At 36.8% G+C, this 15,215-nt stretch overlaps 1 protein-coding gene across 1 annotated transcript in view; it reads left to right on the forward strand.

The window, feature by feature from the left end:
• Positions 1–527: 527 nt before the first annotated feature.
• The window catches only part of LOC306885880 (heat shock 70 kDa protein 12A-like), a 44,082-nt gene continuing 29,394 nt past the window's right edge, over positions 528–15,215 (forward strand). Inside the window, exon 1 of the mRNA XM_079442674.1 lies at positions 528–682. Within this exon, the coding sequence (XP_079298800.1) occupies positions 640–682 (43 nt within the window). The 5' untranslated portion in view covers positions 528–639. The remainder of the gene's footprint in view (positions 683–15,215) is intronic.

Consider the following 15,215-nt stretch of genomic DNA (forward strand, 5'->3'; position numbering starts at 1 on the left):
GTATGCTGTATGATATCAGGAATATTCCAGTGCCTTTGGCATGTAAACTCCAACCTGGCTGAGATCACACCCATATGTTAATTAAAAAGAAAACAATTCCTCCTCAGATCTACACAAGCACCAGTGCATCTAAATCTCATATGTCATCCTTTTAATCAATGAAATGACAATAGGCTACATAAGACAATGCCCAATATTATTTTCCATGCAATACTGTGTATAGTGGGATCCAGTACATCCAGTATGGCTACACAGAATAAATTCTCAGAGGCCTGTGTTTACTCTGTTACTGTATTCATTAGTCTTGCACATGGAGTGGAGCTGAAGGGCGGGGCGGGACGTAAAGTCTGGATCGGTACACTTCCTTTCTCTGGGTGTCAGTCTCAGACAGCCTGAGAAAAACTCAACTGTGGGTCAAACTCGAAATACTTTCTTTTAAATGCGCTCCAAAGAGTTAGTCTTAAAGAGTTTGGGGCTGGAAGTCTGGTGGGTGTAAGAGCGTAGTGTAGAAACAGGACCGAGGGAAGTAGGCTACACTTAAGAAGTAGGCAGCTTTTCTGTAAAAAATCTAATGAGCCGCGCAAAAAGTTAGACATAAAGGTTGGATCTTAAGAGCAATAAGGAAACTTGAAGATTTTAATGATGACTGAGAATGAGTTGGTGATTGACGACATCATAACAGGTAAGTTAAATCCCATTTAAGACTGTTTGAGTCTTTATGCGGTGCAACCCGTTATCAACGCCCACAGAGTCAGAGCCCACATGATATCATTACTGTAAGTGTAATTATTCACAAATCCCTCTGAGACAGATCCACACACAGCCTTTAATCATACGTTTGTGTCTCTTTGCGATGGGTTAGCTTTATTTTGTGGCATAGTATTGTAGTAGTAACTGACAGTCAATTTTAATTAATTTTTTTATGGGGAAATAATCTAAAAATACTACAATAAAAATTATTATTATACTTTATAGGCCTACGTTAAAATAATATTTTAAAAGACAATATGTAATTTTACAATAAAATTAATATTGTGCGTGTGTGTGTGTGTGTTTTACAATACTTTTTAAATGGTGAATTATAGTTAAAATAGGACGTTATATGATTTAATGACACAATGGCGTCATAGTATTTAGTACGATAATTTTCTGGCCAGTTTTATAATAGGCTAAATTAAACATTTCCTATAATGTGTTACTGGAAAGCATGCAAATTTACTGTAGCCTATACTGCACTGCATCTCAAGAATATTATTAGTTTTTATCTTGTAAGAGATTTTATCCCTGCACGACTCTTTATGGCAAAATGGGGAAAAAAATGCATCTGACTAACTGACTTTAAAAGCGCAGTGTAGACTTGTATCACTGGGATGATAGCGGTGCAGAGTTGGGTCACGTGGTCTCGCTCCTGGGAGCTTTGAGTCAATGCAGCAAAAGTCTGCACGCTCCATCATCTTCATCCCAGGTGAAGCCGGAACGAGGTAGGGCTCCTCAACCACCGACCGAAACACACCACAGAGCTTAAAGATACTTTCATAACGCATGCTAAAGCGATTTAGTGCTCGTTTTGATACGGAATAATAGCATTGCAGAGAAATGTAGTAGCCTAATACCACTGTTTACAGCGTGGCTTCAGGATCAAAAGAGCATTTCCTATAGTACCGCGGATGTGTGTTTTGCTTGTTTTAACGTTTGGCGTGTTTCTGACAGTTCTGCGCATTGGAAGGTAAATAGCACATGCTGCTGTGTGTCCTTTAGGAAGGACGCCAGTTTGGCTGCTGATGTGATGTAATGTGATTCAGGAGGGGCGCATCTCTGACACCGCAAGAACATCTTTGTTATAGTCATCATAAACATGTTTTCCTAGACGTTGTTTGTGCAGTAGACGTCATTAGATAGCATCAAGGTGATATTCAGAGAGAGATGCGTTACATCTTTACGACATTGCCGTCTTTTCGAGCCAATCGTGAACGAATCATTCTTTTGAATCGGATCTTTAAAAATTGGTTGAACCGGTTCACAAACCCTGATTCGTTTACAAAGGTCCGAGCTCATCTCGAGTCAACTCGCTGACTCATTGAACTGAGAACCGATTGAGCTGATGGATCAAAAAGTTACTTCAGAGCCGAATAGCTGCAAAGTTATAAATAAGAGGCGTATACTAGACGTACAGGTACATCTAAAAAAATAGAATATCGTGAAAAACTTCATTGTTTTGTAACTTCTTTCAAAAAGTGAGACTTTCATATATATTTTACATTCATAACATGTAAAGTAAGACATTTCAAAAGTTTTTTGGTTTTAATTTGTTTGATTAGAGCTTACAGCTCATGAAAGTCAAAATCCAGTATCTCAATATATTAGAATATTTATATTTGAGTTTCATTAAACGACCATCTCTACAGTATAAATTCTGGGTATCTCTTGTTCTTTGAAACCAAAATAATGGAGAAGACTGCTGACTTGGCAATGATCCAGAAGACGATCATTGACGCCCTCCACAAAGAGGGTAAGTCACAGAGGGTCATTACTGAAAGGTGTGGCTGTTTACAGAGTGCTGTATCAAAGCATATTAAATGCAAAGTTGACTGGAAGGAAGAAATTGGGTAGGAAAAGGTGCACAAGCAACAGGGATGACTGCAAGCTTGAGAATACTGTCAAGCAAAGCTGATTCAGAGAGAGCTTCACAAGCAGTGGACTGAAGCTGGAGTCAATGCATCAAGAGTCACCACGCTCAGACGTCTTCAGGAAAAGGGCTACCAAGCCACTTCTGAACCAGAGACAACGTCAGAAACGTCTTATTGTGGAGAAAAAGAACTGGACTGTTGCTCAGTGGTCCAAAGTCCTCTTTTCAGATAAATTTAAATTTTGCATTTAATTTGGAAATCAATGTCTGGAGTCTGAAGGAAGAGTGGAGAGGCACAGAATCCAAGCTGCTCAAAGTCCAGTGTGAAGTTTCCACAGTCAGTGATGATTTGGGGTGTTGTGACGTCTGCTGGTGTTGGTCCATTGTGTTTTATCAAGTCCAGAGTCAATGCAGCCCTCTACCAGGAGATTTTGGAGCACTTTATGCTTCCATCTGCTGAAAAGCTTTATGGAGATGCTGATTTCCTTTTCCAGCAGAACTTTAGCACCTGCCCACAGTGCCAAAACCACTTCCAAGTGGTTTGCTGACCATGATATTACTGTGCTTGATTGGCCAGCCAACATGCCTGACCTGAACCCCATATGGAATCTATAGTATATTTTCAAGAGAAAGATGAGATCCAACAATACAGATGAGCTGAAGGCTCAATAGTGCCTCAGCAGAGCCACAGGCTGATCGCTTCCATGCCATTCCTCACTGATGCTGGCGTTTGTGCTAAACGAGCCCTGACAAAGTATTGAGTGCATAAATGAGCATACTTTAAAGAACTTGAACTTTTCTGCTTTGCAAATCCGTTTTTTTGATTGATCTTAGTAAATATTCTAATATTTTGAGATACTGGATTTTGACTTTCACGAGCTGTAAGCTCTAATCAAAATTAAAACAAAAAAACTTTTGAAATGTCTTACATTACATGTAATAAATCTAAAATATATATGAAAGTTTCTCTTTTTGAAATAACATTTTTCACGATATTCACATTTTTTGAGATGTACCTGTATGTTGACTTGATTGTGTGACAGTTTTATTGATACACATACGAAAGCTCTAGCATCTTATTAAAACGTGCTAAAAATCTGTTCAGAAAAGGGATCCAAATAATTATTGGTTTCTAAATTACTTCTTTTTCAAATAAACAGCAATGTACCTTCATACAGATTTATGAAATATTTTAAATATAGAGCATATATTCCACGCCAAGATACCAGAGACCACGTGATAACGCAGTTACGTCGTAGCACATTTTTGAATCTTTTGAAATCATTTTTGAAATTTTCTTCAAAAAGAACTATCCAAAAGAATCGATTCGCTGAAATGAGTCGGACTGTACATGTTTAAATGGATCAGGATGTTGCAGATCTGACACAGACGTGCTAATTGCACCATGCCAGGAAATTTGCATAGGAGCATTGAACTTGCTGCCAAATGTTTTTTTGGACCATTTGGCTGTTGAAATGTGCAAATTAACTCTATAATGTCCTTGAATTGACAATTTGTCCACATCTACTGCCTTGAGTATTTGTGTGTAGCAGTTTTAACCTTTACGTCGCCAGCCTCTGGTCAGGGTGCCAATAGCAGAATAAAAACATGTCCTCCCCTCAGCACATTCCCACGGTGGCACTTCGGGCCTCTAGTATAAAGAAGTCATTGTTTGAGTAAAGGGGAAAAGGCCTCATAGGTAGCTCGTGGAGGCGGGTACAGAAGAGAAGACTAGACCCAAAAATGGTTTATTAGATGGGTAGTCGTGCGTGTTGCATTTGGAGGCTTTATGTAAACAAATATGGCTTTCAGACTTTAGTTAATTTGATATTTTATGTATTTTCACTCTACTGAGATTCCGAGGTTAATTTTTGCTGTTTTATGAATATAAGCTTTTCTAAAGTTCATGTTCACATAAAGCTCTATTTGATGCATTGTTCACTGTACAGCTTCTTTTTCATTTTGATGCTTTGCATCTGGCCTCTGAGCAGTAAAAATAATTCAATATGTAACGTAATTTTAGAAATAATAAAATCACTAGATAGTTTGTTGCAAAACAAAATATTATTGTTAAAGATTATCACGCTGATGCATATGATTTCATTTGTCATTTTAAATATTTGGTTTAGGAAAAGTTCACTAAAAAGTTTGGTGTATAAACATTTTTCACTCAGACATTGCTAGTAAATTTCACCAAAAAATGTTTAATTAAACGTGAAATTTTGAAATGGAAAAACTGAAATTATATTTTCTTGTAAATTATGTGCCAATAATCAAGGTTATTATATTTAACTAAAACTGAAACTAAAATTAAAAAATTCCCTTTGTAACGAATCCACTAGTGTTTGTGACCATGTGCCACACAATAGCATCTCTTCTTTCTTGGCAAGCATGCACTTGTAGGCTGACAGCAATGGTGAAGATGGTTGCAATGCACTGACTAAAACAGTCTGATGCACGTGGCTGGGGCAGGACTGCTTAGTCAGCATGGATGGGATATGGGGTATTCATGTCTGTCTGCAGCATTCATGCATGCAAACACACAGACAAACCGTGCCTAGCTATCGCCAAATACACAGATGTTTAACAAAAATACACAAACTAACACATGCACACCCAGAAAGCCTTAACTCTGGACTCAGCAGTATGATGTGACCAAGAGAGCTGAGATAATGTCCCCTGTCAGGGTGTGGCCACAAGGTGTAATGTGGATCCACATCTGTTTAAATAGTTGAGACACATGGCTGAGGAGAGAATATGTAGTGATGGTATTTGTCTGAGCAAAGAAAGCATTCACTCGCTTCACATGCACAAAAATGAGAACATATATTTTGCTAGGTCTAAAAATGCATGTGCATTTTATTAACCAGTGCAGTGTTTACTGCATTCCGTCATGTGTTCTGTGAGTAAATTTCAAGGCTTGTCCTTGCAGTCTAGGAGATGCTTAGCTAGTAGGGGGTGTCTGGGTCCCTGGGTGTGTGTTTGGAGAGGTGGGACGACAGGGTGATGTAATTTAAAGCGGAGCCATTAGCGTCTCTGTTTGAGGTCAGCTCAATGGCTTTTAGCTTCACACACACGTTCGCTTAGACTGGCTTAATTTGATGAGTGCTGTCTGTGGTCAGCATCTGTGTAGGTCAGACGCACTCTCATTCGCTGTTTCCTTTCCTTAGAGTTCTTCTGTAATGCAAACAGTGCAAGGTTTTGATCTCCAAAATTTGTGTGCTTCAAGGTTTAGACTTGGACCTTTATACTTGGCTTAGATATTTTTTAGGCCTTAATCGTAACTTGAAAGTCCTTTTTATGTGAGATTAAATCTCTGGCTTTGAATGTAAATCATTAGAATATAAAATGCATATCTTAATGACTGCAGAGTTTTGAGGCAGGAAAGCTTTCCGTCCCATTTGCAAGTTGTCTTTTTCTCTATTTAATTGAAAAACGTGCTGTGAATGATGTAGACTTTTTGTAGCCTGCTACGACACTCACAAAAGCCCAAAAATTCTATTCTGGCATTACGTCATGGTATAGGTATTAGCTGCGGTTGCCTCGGTTCCCAAAGGGAAGGAGAGGGAAGTTATAGAAGGGGGAGCAGGGGCGGCTTTAATGTCAACAGACCATCCACGTGATAGAATGTTACGCCTTTGGAGTGTTACATTAACAACCCATATGAAGCCTCACAACTGAAAATAAATCACTTTTTAGCACCCCTTTTACAATCAGTCAAGCTTTTATTTACAATACGTGTCTGCCAAGAGACAGTCAGTCAGGCCAAGCAGACTCCACCCAGCACATATGTTCTCATCTGTGATATTCAGCTCAGTAAATCATGGGTATATACTCTAGGCAGTTTCACAATTAGGCTGTTTATTAAAAGCTTTATTTGCCCCCTTAAACTGAACTTAAGTGCTACTCTACTCTACTATTCAAAAGTATTGGGTCAGTAAGATGTTTAAAATGTTTTTCAAAGTCTCTTATGCTCACCAAGGCTACATTTATTTAATCAAAAATTCAGTAAAACAGTAATATTATGAAATATTTTTACAGTTTTAAAAAGTGGTTTTCTATTTAATATATATCAAAATGTCATTTATTCCTGTGATGGAACCATTTTGGCAGTCTTCAGTGTCATGTGATCCTTCAGAAATCATTCTATGCTGATTTGATTATCAATTTTGAAAACGCTTGTGGAAACTGTGATATTTTTTCAGGATACTTTGATGAATAGAAAGTTTAAAAGAACAGCATTTATATGAAATATACAGTCATGGCCAAAAATATCGGCACCCTTGGTAAATATGATCAAAGAGGACTGTGAAAATTAATCTGCATTGTTAATCCTTTTGATCTTTTATTTTAAAAATTCACAAAAATCAAACCTTTCATTGGATAATAATAATTTAAAATAGGGGGAAATATCATTATGAAATAAATGTTTTTCTATAATACACAATGGCAATAATTAAAAGCACCCTTTTATTCGATACTTCTTGAAACCTCCATTTGCCAGTTTAACAGCTCTAAATTTTCTCCTATAATGCCTGATGAGGTTAGAGAACACCTGACAAGAGATTAGAGACCATTCCTTCATCCAGAATCACTCCAGACCCTTTAGATTCCCAGCTCCATGATGGTGCTTCTTCTCTTCAGTTCACCTCACTCATTTTCTACAGGGTTCAGGTCAGAGGACTGGAATGGCCAGCAGAAGCTTGGTTTTGTGCTCAGTGACCCATTTTTGTGTTGTTTTTGAGGTTTGTGTTTGGATTATTATACGGTTGGAAGATCCAAACATGGCCCATTATAATATTTCTAACAGAGTCAGTCACTTGTTTATTTTTTTTTATCTGTTGGTATTTGATAGAATCCATGATCTCATGTGTCTAAACAAGATGTCCAGGACCTCCAGCAGAAATATAGCCCCACAACATAAAAAATACAGCAGTATATTTCATTGTACACATGGGGTACTTTTTATCCCTGTGTGCACCAAACCCATCTTAGTGTTTGCTGCTAAAAAGCTCATTTTTTTGTTTCATCTGACCATAGAAGCCAGTCCCATTTGAAGTTCCAGTCGTGTCTGATAACTGAATATGCTAGAGCTTGTTTTTGGATGAGCTAGGAGAATTTTTCTTGAAACCCTCCCAAACAACATGTGGTGATGTAGGTGCTGTTTGACCATTTTTTTTTTAAGGTTTTCTGACCCCAAGACTCAACTATTTTCTGCAATTCTCCAGCTGTGGTCCTTGGAGAGTCACTTAAACGCTCCTCACGTGCATTAGGACGATATAGACACGTCCTCTTCCAGGCAGTTTCGTAACATTTTCTGTTGATTGGAAATTCTTAATTATTGCCCTGATGGTGGAAAGGGGAATTTTCACTGCTCTAGTTCTTTTCTTAAAGCCACTTCACTAATTTGTGGAGCTCAATTATCTTTTGCTGCACATCAGAAATATATTCTTTGTTTTTTCTCATTGTGATGGATGATTAAGGAAATTTGGGCTTTGTTTTCCCTCCTTTTTATATTTTTGTGAAACAGGAAGCTATGGCTGGATAATTTCATGTTCATAATAACCCTGGAGTGCTCAAAATTTAGAATATGAATGGGAATATACTTCAGAGATATTTTACTCATAAGAATTTCTAGGGGTGCCAATAATTGTGTCCAATGTGTATTAGAGAAAAACATTTATTTCATAATAATATTTTCCCCCATTTTAAATTCTTATTACCCAATGAAAGGTTTGATTTTTGTGAATTTTTAAAATAAAAGATCGAAAGGATTAACAATGCAGATTAATTTTCACAGCCGCCTTTGATCATATTTACCAAGGGTGCTGATATTTTTGGCCATGACTGTATATATATTTAAATGAGTTCTGTCTAGATAAAAGTATTATCTTTAAAAAAAAAATCATACTTAGACCAAACTTTTAAACAGTTTATATAACGGCACATAATTTATATAAGAACATATTAGAGCAAATAATTTAAATTTATTTCATTCAAATTCTAAGTCTGAACATTGTAACTGTTAACTTTGAAATCAAACCAAACTTCAAATACAAGCTTAGTAGACATAATTCATAACAATAGGTAGGCTAATGCATTTGATGTAACACAGACTCTGTGTTAGTATTGTCACTAAACCTATTACTAGATAGGTCTACACTGTAAAAAATGACCGTGATTTTAATGGTAAAAAACTGTGAAAATGCTACAGTAAAAACCTGTTAAATGGTTAACGGTAAGTTCCTGTAAAATTCCCAGAACGGACTGTTCCCAGAATTCCCCGCGTTGCATTTCAAATTTTCTTTGATATTTTTTTCTTTGAAATAACTGTTTCTTCTTAGTTTTTTTCTTATCAGTTATGTTTATTAGGGTTGTATGTTACATCTAATGTTGTTAAATGAATGTTTATTGCATATTTCAGTTTAATGAGTCTCACCATGATGGTGTTTAGTGCTTTTAAAAGCTGCTTGTGATGGGCTTTGGTTCATCATGTGACTTTCTCATCACCACCTGCATTTGGTGGTTATCAGTGTATTTCAAAGGTTCAAAACAGATTTCAGCACTTCAATAGGTTGGTATATTAACATAATATCAGTTAATGAAATTACAGTATTTAACTGTAAATTTAAGTTAAAACCGTAAAACCTGAAATGTTGTTACCATATTTTTTATGGTAGAATTCCGGCAACCAGAGCTGCCGGTTTTTTACTGTAAATTTTACGTAATTTGTTTTTACAGTGCAGGATACAGTAATATGAAATACAGTAATGTATAAATGTACTATATATCCCCTCAACAGGAGAATTTGCACTTTCTGATATCTTTGTTTCAGACCAGTAAAGGGCAGATGCTTGTTTGTGTTGTGCAACCTGCATGACCTAATTCAGTTCTGATCCAAATCTTGACTAGTGCTTACAGAGTTACTAGGTCTGTCATGCACTGTGCTGGTGGTTCACTTTGCTTTGTAGAGGGTTTGAATAATTTCACATTTGTTTTGAATTATTCATATACCCCTTTCGGTAGTATCTGGAGAGATGTGGCCAGGCACACAGATGTTACTCATAGTCCGGAGATGAATGTATCTTCAGGTTGGATAGAAAAAAATGTTGATGTGTTTTGCCAGATCACAGACTGCTATTGGCACGTTTGTGCTGCCTCAGACGAGATGGCATTTATGTGAAAATGTGGTCTTATTTTTGTAGTGTTCAGAAAAAGGGTGGGTGTCAAAAGAAGCATTTACATGCCGCTAAGAAGCCTTGATTCGTTGTAGAGAATTCCCCGTGGGCTTGACTGCACTATGTGAGGAAACCAACCCCACCAGCGTGGAGAGAAATGCCAATAATCCAGTCAAGATGTGTCTGGCCTTCGGTCTCAGGGGCAATGGGGGAGATGTATGTATCTATATATCCTCTGTAGCTAATATAGTTGCATTAGAGGGAAGCATGTACTTCAAGTGTACAACGCAGAGTTTAGTTTGACCTTCAGAGCATGACTGCAGGAATCTAGACTATTTATATGGATTTTAAATGAATAGAGGTGAAAATAGGCCTAATTTAAGATCTGTTTAGTCTATGCTATGCAGAAACTAAACTTTATTGACTCTATTTAATGACTTTATTTCTTCTGTGGAACAAAGAAGATAGTTTGAAGAATGTTGTGAACTAGACAGTTTTGGTTACCATTGACTTCCATTGTACTGACAAAAAAATAAATAAATAAATTTCTTGCGTTAACATGTATAATGTCACTTTTTATAGTCATTCAGATGAATCAAAATTGACAGAATGTGTCAGATAGTAGAGCTTGACTTGTTTTGAATGCGGAACATTCATTGAATTAAATGTTTTTCAAGCAAATTCATGGTGGTCTATTGAAAGTTGCTGATTGACCATTTACTGTGGATTGTGTCATTTGTGATTGTTTGAGTTTGAGAGGTTTTCCTTACGCTTTGTGTAGCAGCTGTAATCAGGCTGTCCAAAACCAGATGCACAGGAAGGAAGACTATTGTAACTCCAAGAGGCCATTTTTATAATTTCCTCAAGGAGACACAACAAGCGCATAAGCACACATACAAATACAGAGACTCTCAACTTTGGGTTGCCTTCCCCTCTTTCAAAAGACTATCTTTCTTTATTGTTCGTCAGGAGTCGGTGCACGTCTGTGTTCTCCAGGGGTACACTGGCCAGTACATTCACCTTCATTCTGAAAGGTTAATTATCTCAGTTTTCATCATGTTACATCTTTAAGTGTTAACAAAATTTAATCTTCTGTTCAGGTAATAGCTTTGGTAAGGTAACTATCTCTGCTGAAAAAAGCATCCTAAACTGGTCTTAGCTTGTCATTAGACATGCATTCCATAGATCTCTTTATGTCTGTAATGTTTATTCTTTACTCGTTTGAGTAAAGTATTAATCGTTTGACACCACTACTCTATACTAGAGATGTGCAACAGCGATCGAGTACTTGGCCGTGACAGCGATGATCGTGGGGAAAAAAAAGTAAAAATCTGATTGGCTATAGCAGCATTTTGGGTGGCACCCTGAGCTCTGATTGTTTAGCTTGCAACAGCATGCGGTTCAAAGTATAGACGTGAGAAGAGAGAAAAGCTTGGCTTTGAAGTCACGTTGTGATGGGTTAGCTACATAACGCTACATATCTGATTAATCTAATATAGGATGCGTTGGGATATTAACATTTATTTACATGCTGAATGCACTGCATATTGCCAGTGTTTAGTTTAATCTTCAAATGTAATGCCAGATATTGACTGAGTTATTTGAGACGGTCATATTGCTTTTAGATGTTTCTTTTTCAAAAATACTGATGTTCTAATAATGTAGCAGTGATTTTTTTCCTCATATTTGTTCGACAGTAGGCATACTTCAATTAATTGTTTTCGTACTTCGTATGCCTTCGAAAACACGCAGGCGATTTTAGGAATCACTTGATAATGTAGATGAAAATATATCACAAATCTGCCATAAACATTAATGACATAAGCATTATAATGAGAACTTTATAGAATGTAAAATCCGTAGTGAATTCTGTCCTTGCCCGTGTTTCAGCGTGCTGTTGAAAGCGCATCACGGCGGGAGCTCTCTCTCTCTATAGCGTGTAACTTAAAGTTCACTGACATATGCATCCTTTTGTGCAGATACAAGTTATAATGTTACGTTTATGTTATGTATCTAAGTTATCTGATTAATATCATAGGAAGTTTCATAGAACGGGTTTCAGTTTAGGCCTGTTGGCATAAAGTCAGCTTCACCTCAGGCAGCTATTCTTTTTTAGATGCTTCTTTTTGAATAACATTGCTGCATCATAATCATAATCTAACATCTAAACATGTGTTCAATGTTTTCATAGACATGTTTTCATGTCATATTTTTATTTTTAATATTCATTTTCATAACCGTCTTTAAATATTTTCATTATCTCCATTACGGCCATGCCCTATCGATGATCGAAATAAAAAAATTCCAAAAATGCCCATCCCTACTCTATACATGTCATTATTGATCAATTTAGTGCATCCTTGTTGAATTTCTTTCAAAACATTGTAATTACCTGACCAGAAAGGTATAAATTCCAGTCTGTGACTCAATCAGACTTTTGGAACTTCAATCAGTTTCATGAGTTTGCACCAGACAGACATGATTACAGTGATGAAGAATCCTGAAGTCTTCAATTTGAGCCCACTCGTGAACTGGTGGCAGTTTTGCAGTATCATCCCACAGAGCTTACACAGCTCCATTTGACTGGCACAGCTGCGGCATCTTGCTGAGTTCACAGATGACTCTGATCTCTCAACTTTACTGGTATAACGTTACAAAGAGAAAGCTGCTCTTTTGTGTAGATGACTGCTGGATACAGCTCTATCCAGCACTGCAAAAACAATGCTCTCTCTCTTTCTGCTCCTGCTCTCAGTATGTATCATGTATCACTGAGGTATAGTGGGACACTGGCATTGATTTGGGAGGAGACTGTTGGGATGAGATGACGCGTCAAATGCCCCTCTAAACAGTCTTAAAAGCATTTGTGATGCTATTGTTTAGGGGTGTGACGGAATTGTAGATGCCGATGTCGAAACACTCGTCTGCTCTGTGTCTTTGGTAATGTAATGTGAGTTTTCTTTACTCTCCGAACCCTCAAAGTTTTCACCAAACTTCACATTCCAGCATTATGAGATGAGGAAATCCTACAGATGCATTCTTTCATATTATTTATCCTGTCTGAGTCTGAAACTCTCAGATACATTCATTAAGGCCTGTACCAAGCTAACAGAACTGTATTCTATAAAAAGATCCATATGGAATGTAGTTTGTTTGTCTTGGATTTTAGCACCTAACAGCCAAACAGTGTTATATACAATACATTTTAGTGCTTGATTTAATGAAGCAGCCTTATTTTTAAAGGCCATTGTTTGGGATTTTGGCCAGTTGTCACCTGGTTTGTCTGAAATGGTGTCCCTTATTTTCCTATAAAGAAAGTGAGTGTCCATTATTTTCCTCTGCTAACGTTAACAACCCTAACCGAGAGAGAAACTAATAAGATCGCAGCAGTCGCAGCTGTTGCACAGCTTCTCTCACCCACTGTGTGTGGGATGTATTTGTGTATGAATGTGAGTGATTGTTAGTGTGTTTGTGAGTGACTAGGGCCAGCTGGAGACAGTGAGTGCGAGCGAGAGGACGGCCGGCTGTGTTTGGTTTTTAGCATTTGCAGTTCTGCGTCTCTGAACCTTCACATACACCTGGAGCACATGAACTGGAACAGTCCAATGGCCCCTCTTTGAGACGACTTGCCTCGGTAGCTGTTTGTGGTCTGTTTAGCTGGAGTTCAGTGTGTTTAGCTTAGGCTTGAAAAATCAGCCGTAGACTGTAATGTTCACACAGAATTCATTGGAAAATTCTAGTGAGTAATATAGTCTTATAAAATTGATCAGAAACTCTTGTTTTACAGCTTGAGATAAGCATAAATTTTATGTTTTCCCTTTTCTTGATCTGGTTTCACTTACTGGGGAATTCTCAACTTGACATCATGATGGATTCGCTTTTCTTTATCTCTGCATTTGGTTATTATTTTTGGAAAACATTCAAACCAAAAGTTACAGAGCAAGCAGCCATTTGTCTCAGGCATGGTGAGATTTGATTTAAACTTAAAAAAAAATAATAATAATTCAAAATGGAACAAAACTTTAGTGCTTTATCCAGAGTTATAATATTTTGCAGATGGGTTTGTGTTGTCCTTTTCTCTCTGTGTATGATATTCATAATATTGTTAAGCATATTGAAGGCACTTGAAGTTCTAAACAGAGAAATAGATAAAAAATACCCCAGTTGCTCCCATAATGATCTGCTGAAGATTTTAAGTAGCCTATATAAACATAAACTCAAGACACTGAAACGTTTTCTTTAGGTTACATGGAGTTTAATGAGGTTGTGATTAGGAATTAATGAGTTTTGACTTCATAATATTGCAATTAATTGTGCAATTAAATCAGTTAATCTGTTTTTAGTTTTATTCTTCAGTTTTGCCAAATTCCCTTTGGCCTACTTCAGTTCTGACTTTTGCTTTAAGTAAGAAAATAATGGTGCAATGAACATTGTCCAAACCATTTTTATTTATTTATTTATTTATTGTCCTGCAATGTCAGACAGCAGTGTTGGAAAATCACTCTACATTATTATTTGTTTTTTCTTTGTTTTTTATTCTCTTTTGTCTGGGGAATTGAGGCATGTGACCTCAAAGGAAATAAAAGAGTGGGAGAAAAAGAAAAGAATGGCAAAAAATAAAATAAAATCTGTATCACACAACTTCCTTTTTTGGATTTTTAATTATCAATAATAAAATAAAAATAAAAAATAGGAAAGTAACATTTGTGGCTGACATTGTTTGTATTCAAATATATCTCAGATCTCTGATTCTATCTTCACTTTGACTCAAATATATCAGTTTTGCATATTTTATAGATAACAGATTCCAGACCTAAATCCCCTTTTGTCTGTGTATGTCAGTGGTCCATATGTCTCTTAGCTCTATTATTTCTGTGTACTGAGCTGCTTGGAATTCCTCTGAATTTGTAATTCCTCAGAGGAGGTATGACCTCTGACTCCTCCTGCTTCCTGTCAGAATTTTGTATAACATTCCAGAATGGAGCTTGAATACTCGTTCGTTCGCTCCCTTTCTCATGCGGACAAGAGGAGGGGTGAAAACAGGATACCCTACTTTTTCACTTCATCTCTCCATCCTCTCTCCGATTTGTTTATTTTCACTGTTGGAATCGACACGTATGTAATGGTACCAGCATGTGTGATCGCCTTATTGAAAGAGTCTTTTTGTGTTCATTGTTTTCAGAAACTTTAGATGTGAGCTGGATTTGAACTTTTGCAAAAAACCTGCTGAGAAAATCATTCCAAATTTTCATTCCAAATCTAAATGGCCAATAACTTGAAGTGAAAACTTTTTTTCTATATTTATTGTGTTGATATATAACTCATTATGTCAGCCAATTCTGAGTAAAATAATTGATTTTCTTTTTTTTACAATAATTTATGGCACATCTATTCAGGTCAGACTGCAGATAAAT

Source organism: Barbus barbus (assembly GCF_936440315.1).
Source record: "Barbus barbus genome assembly, chromosome: 20".
NCBI lineage: Eukaryota > Metazoa > Chordata > Actinopteri > Cypriniformes > Cyprinidae > Barbus > Barbus barbus.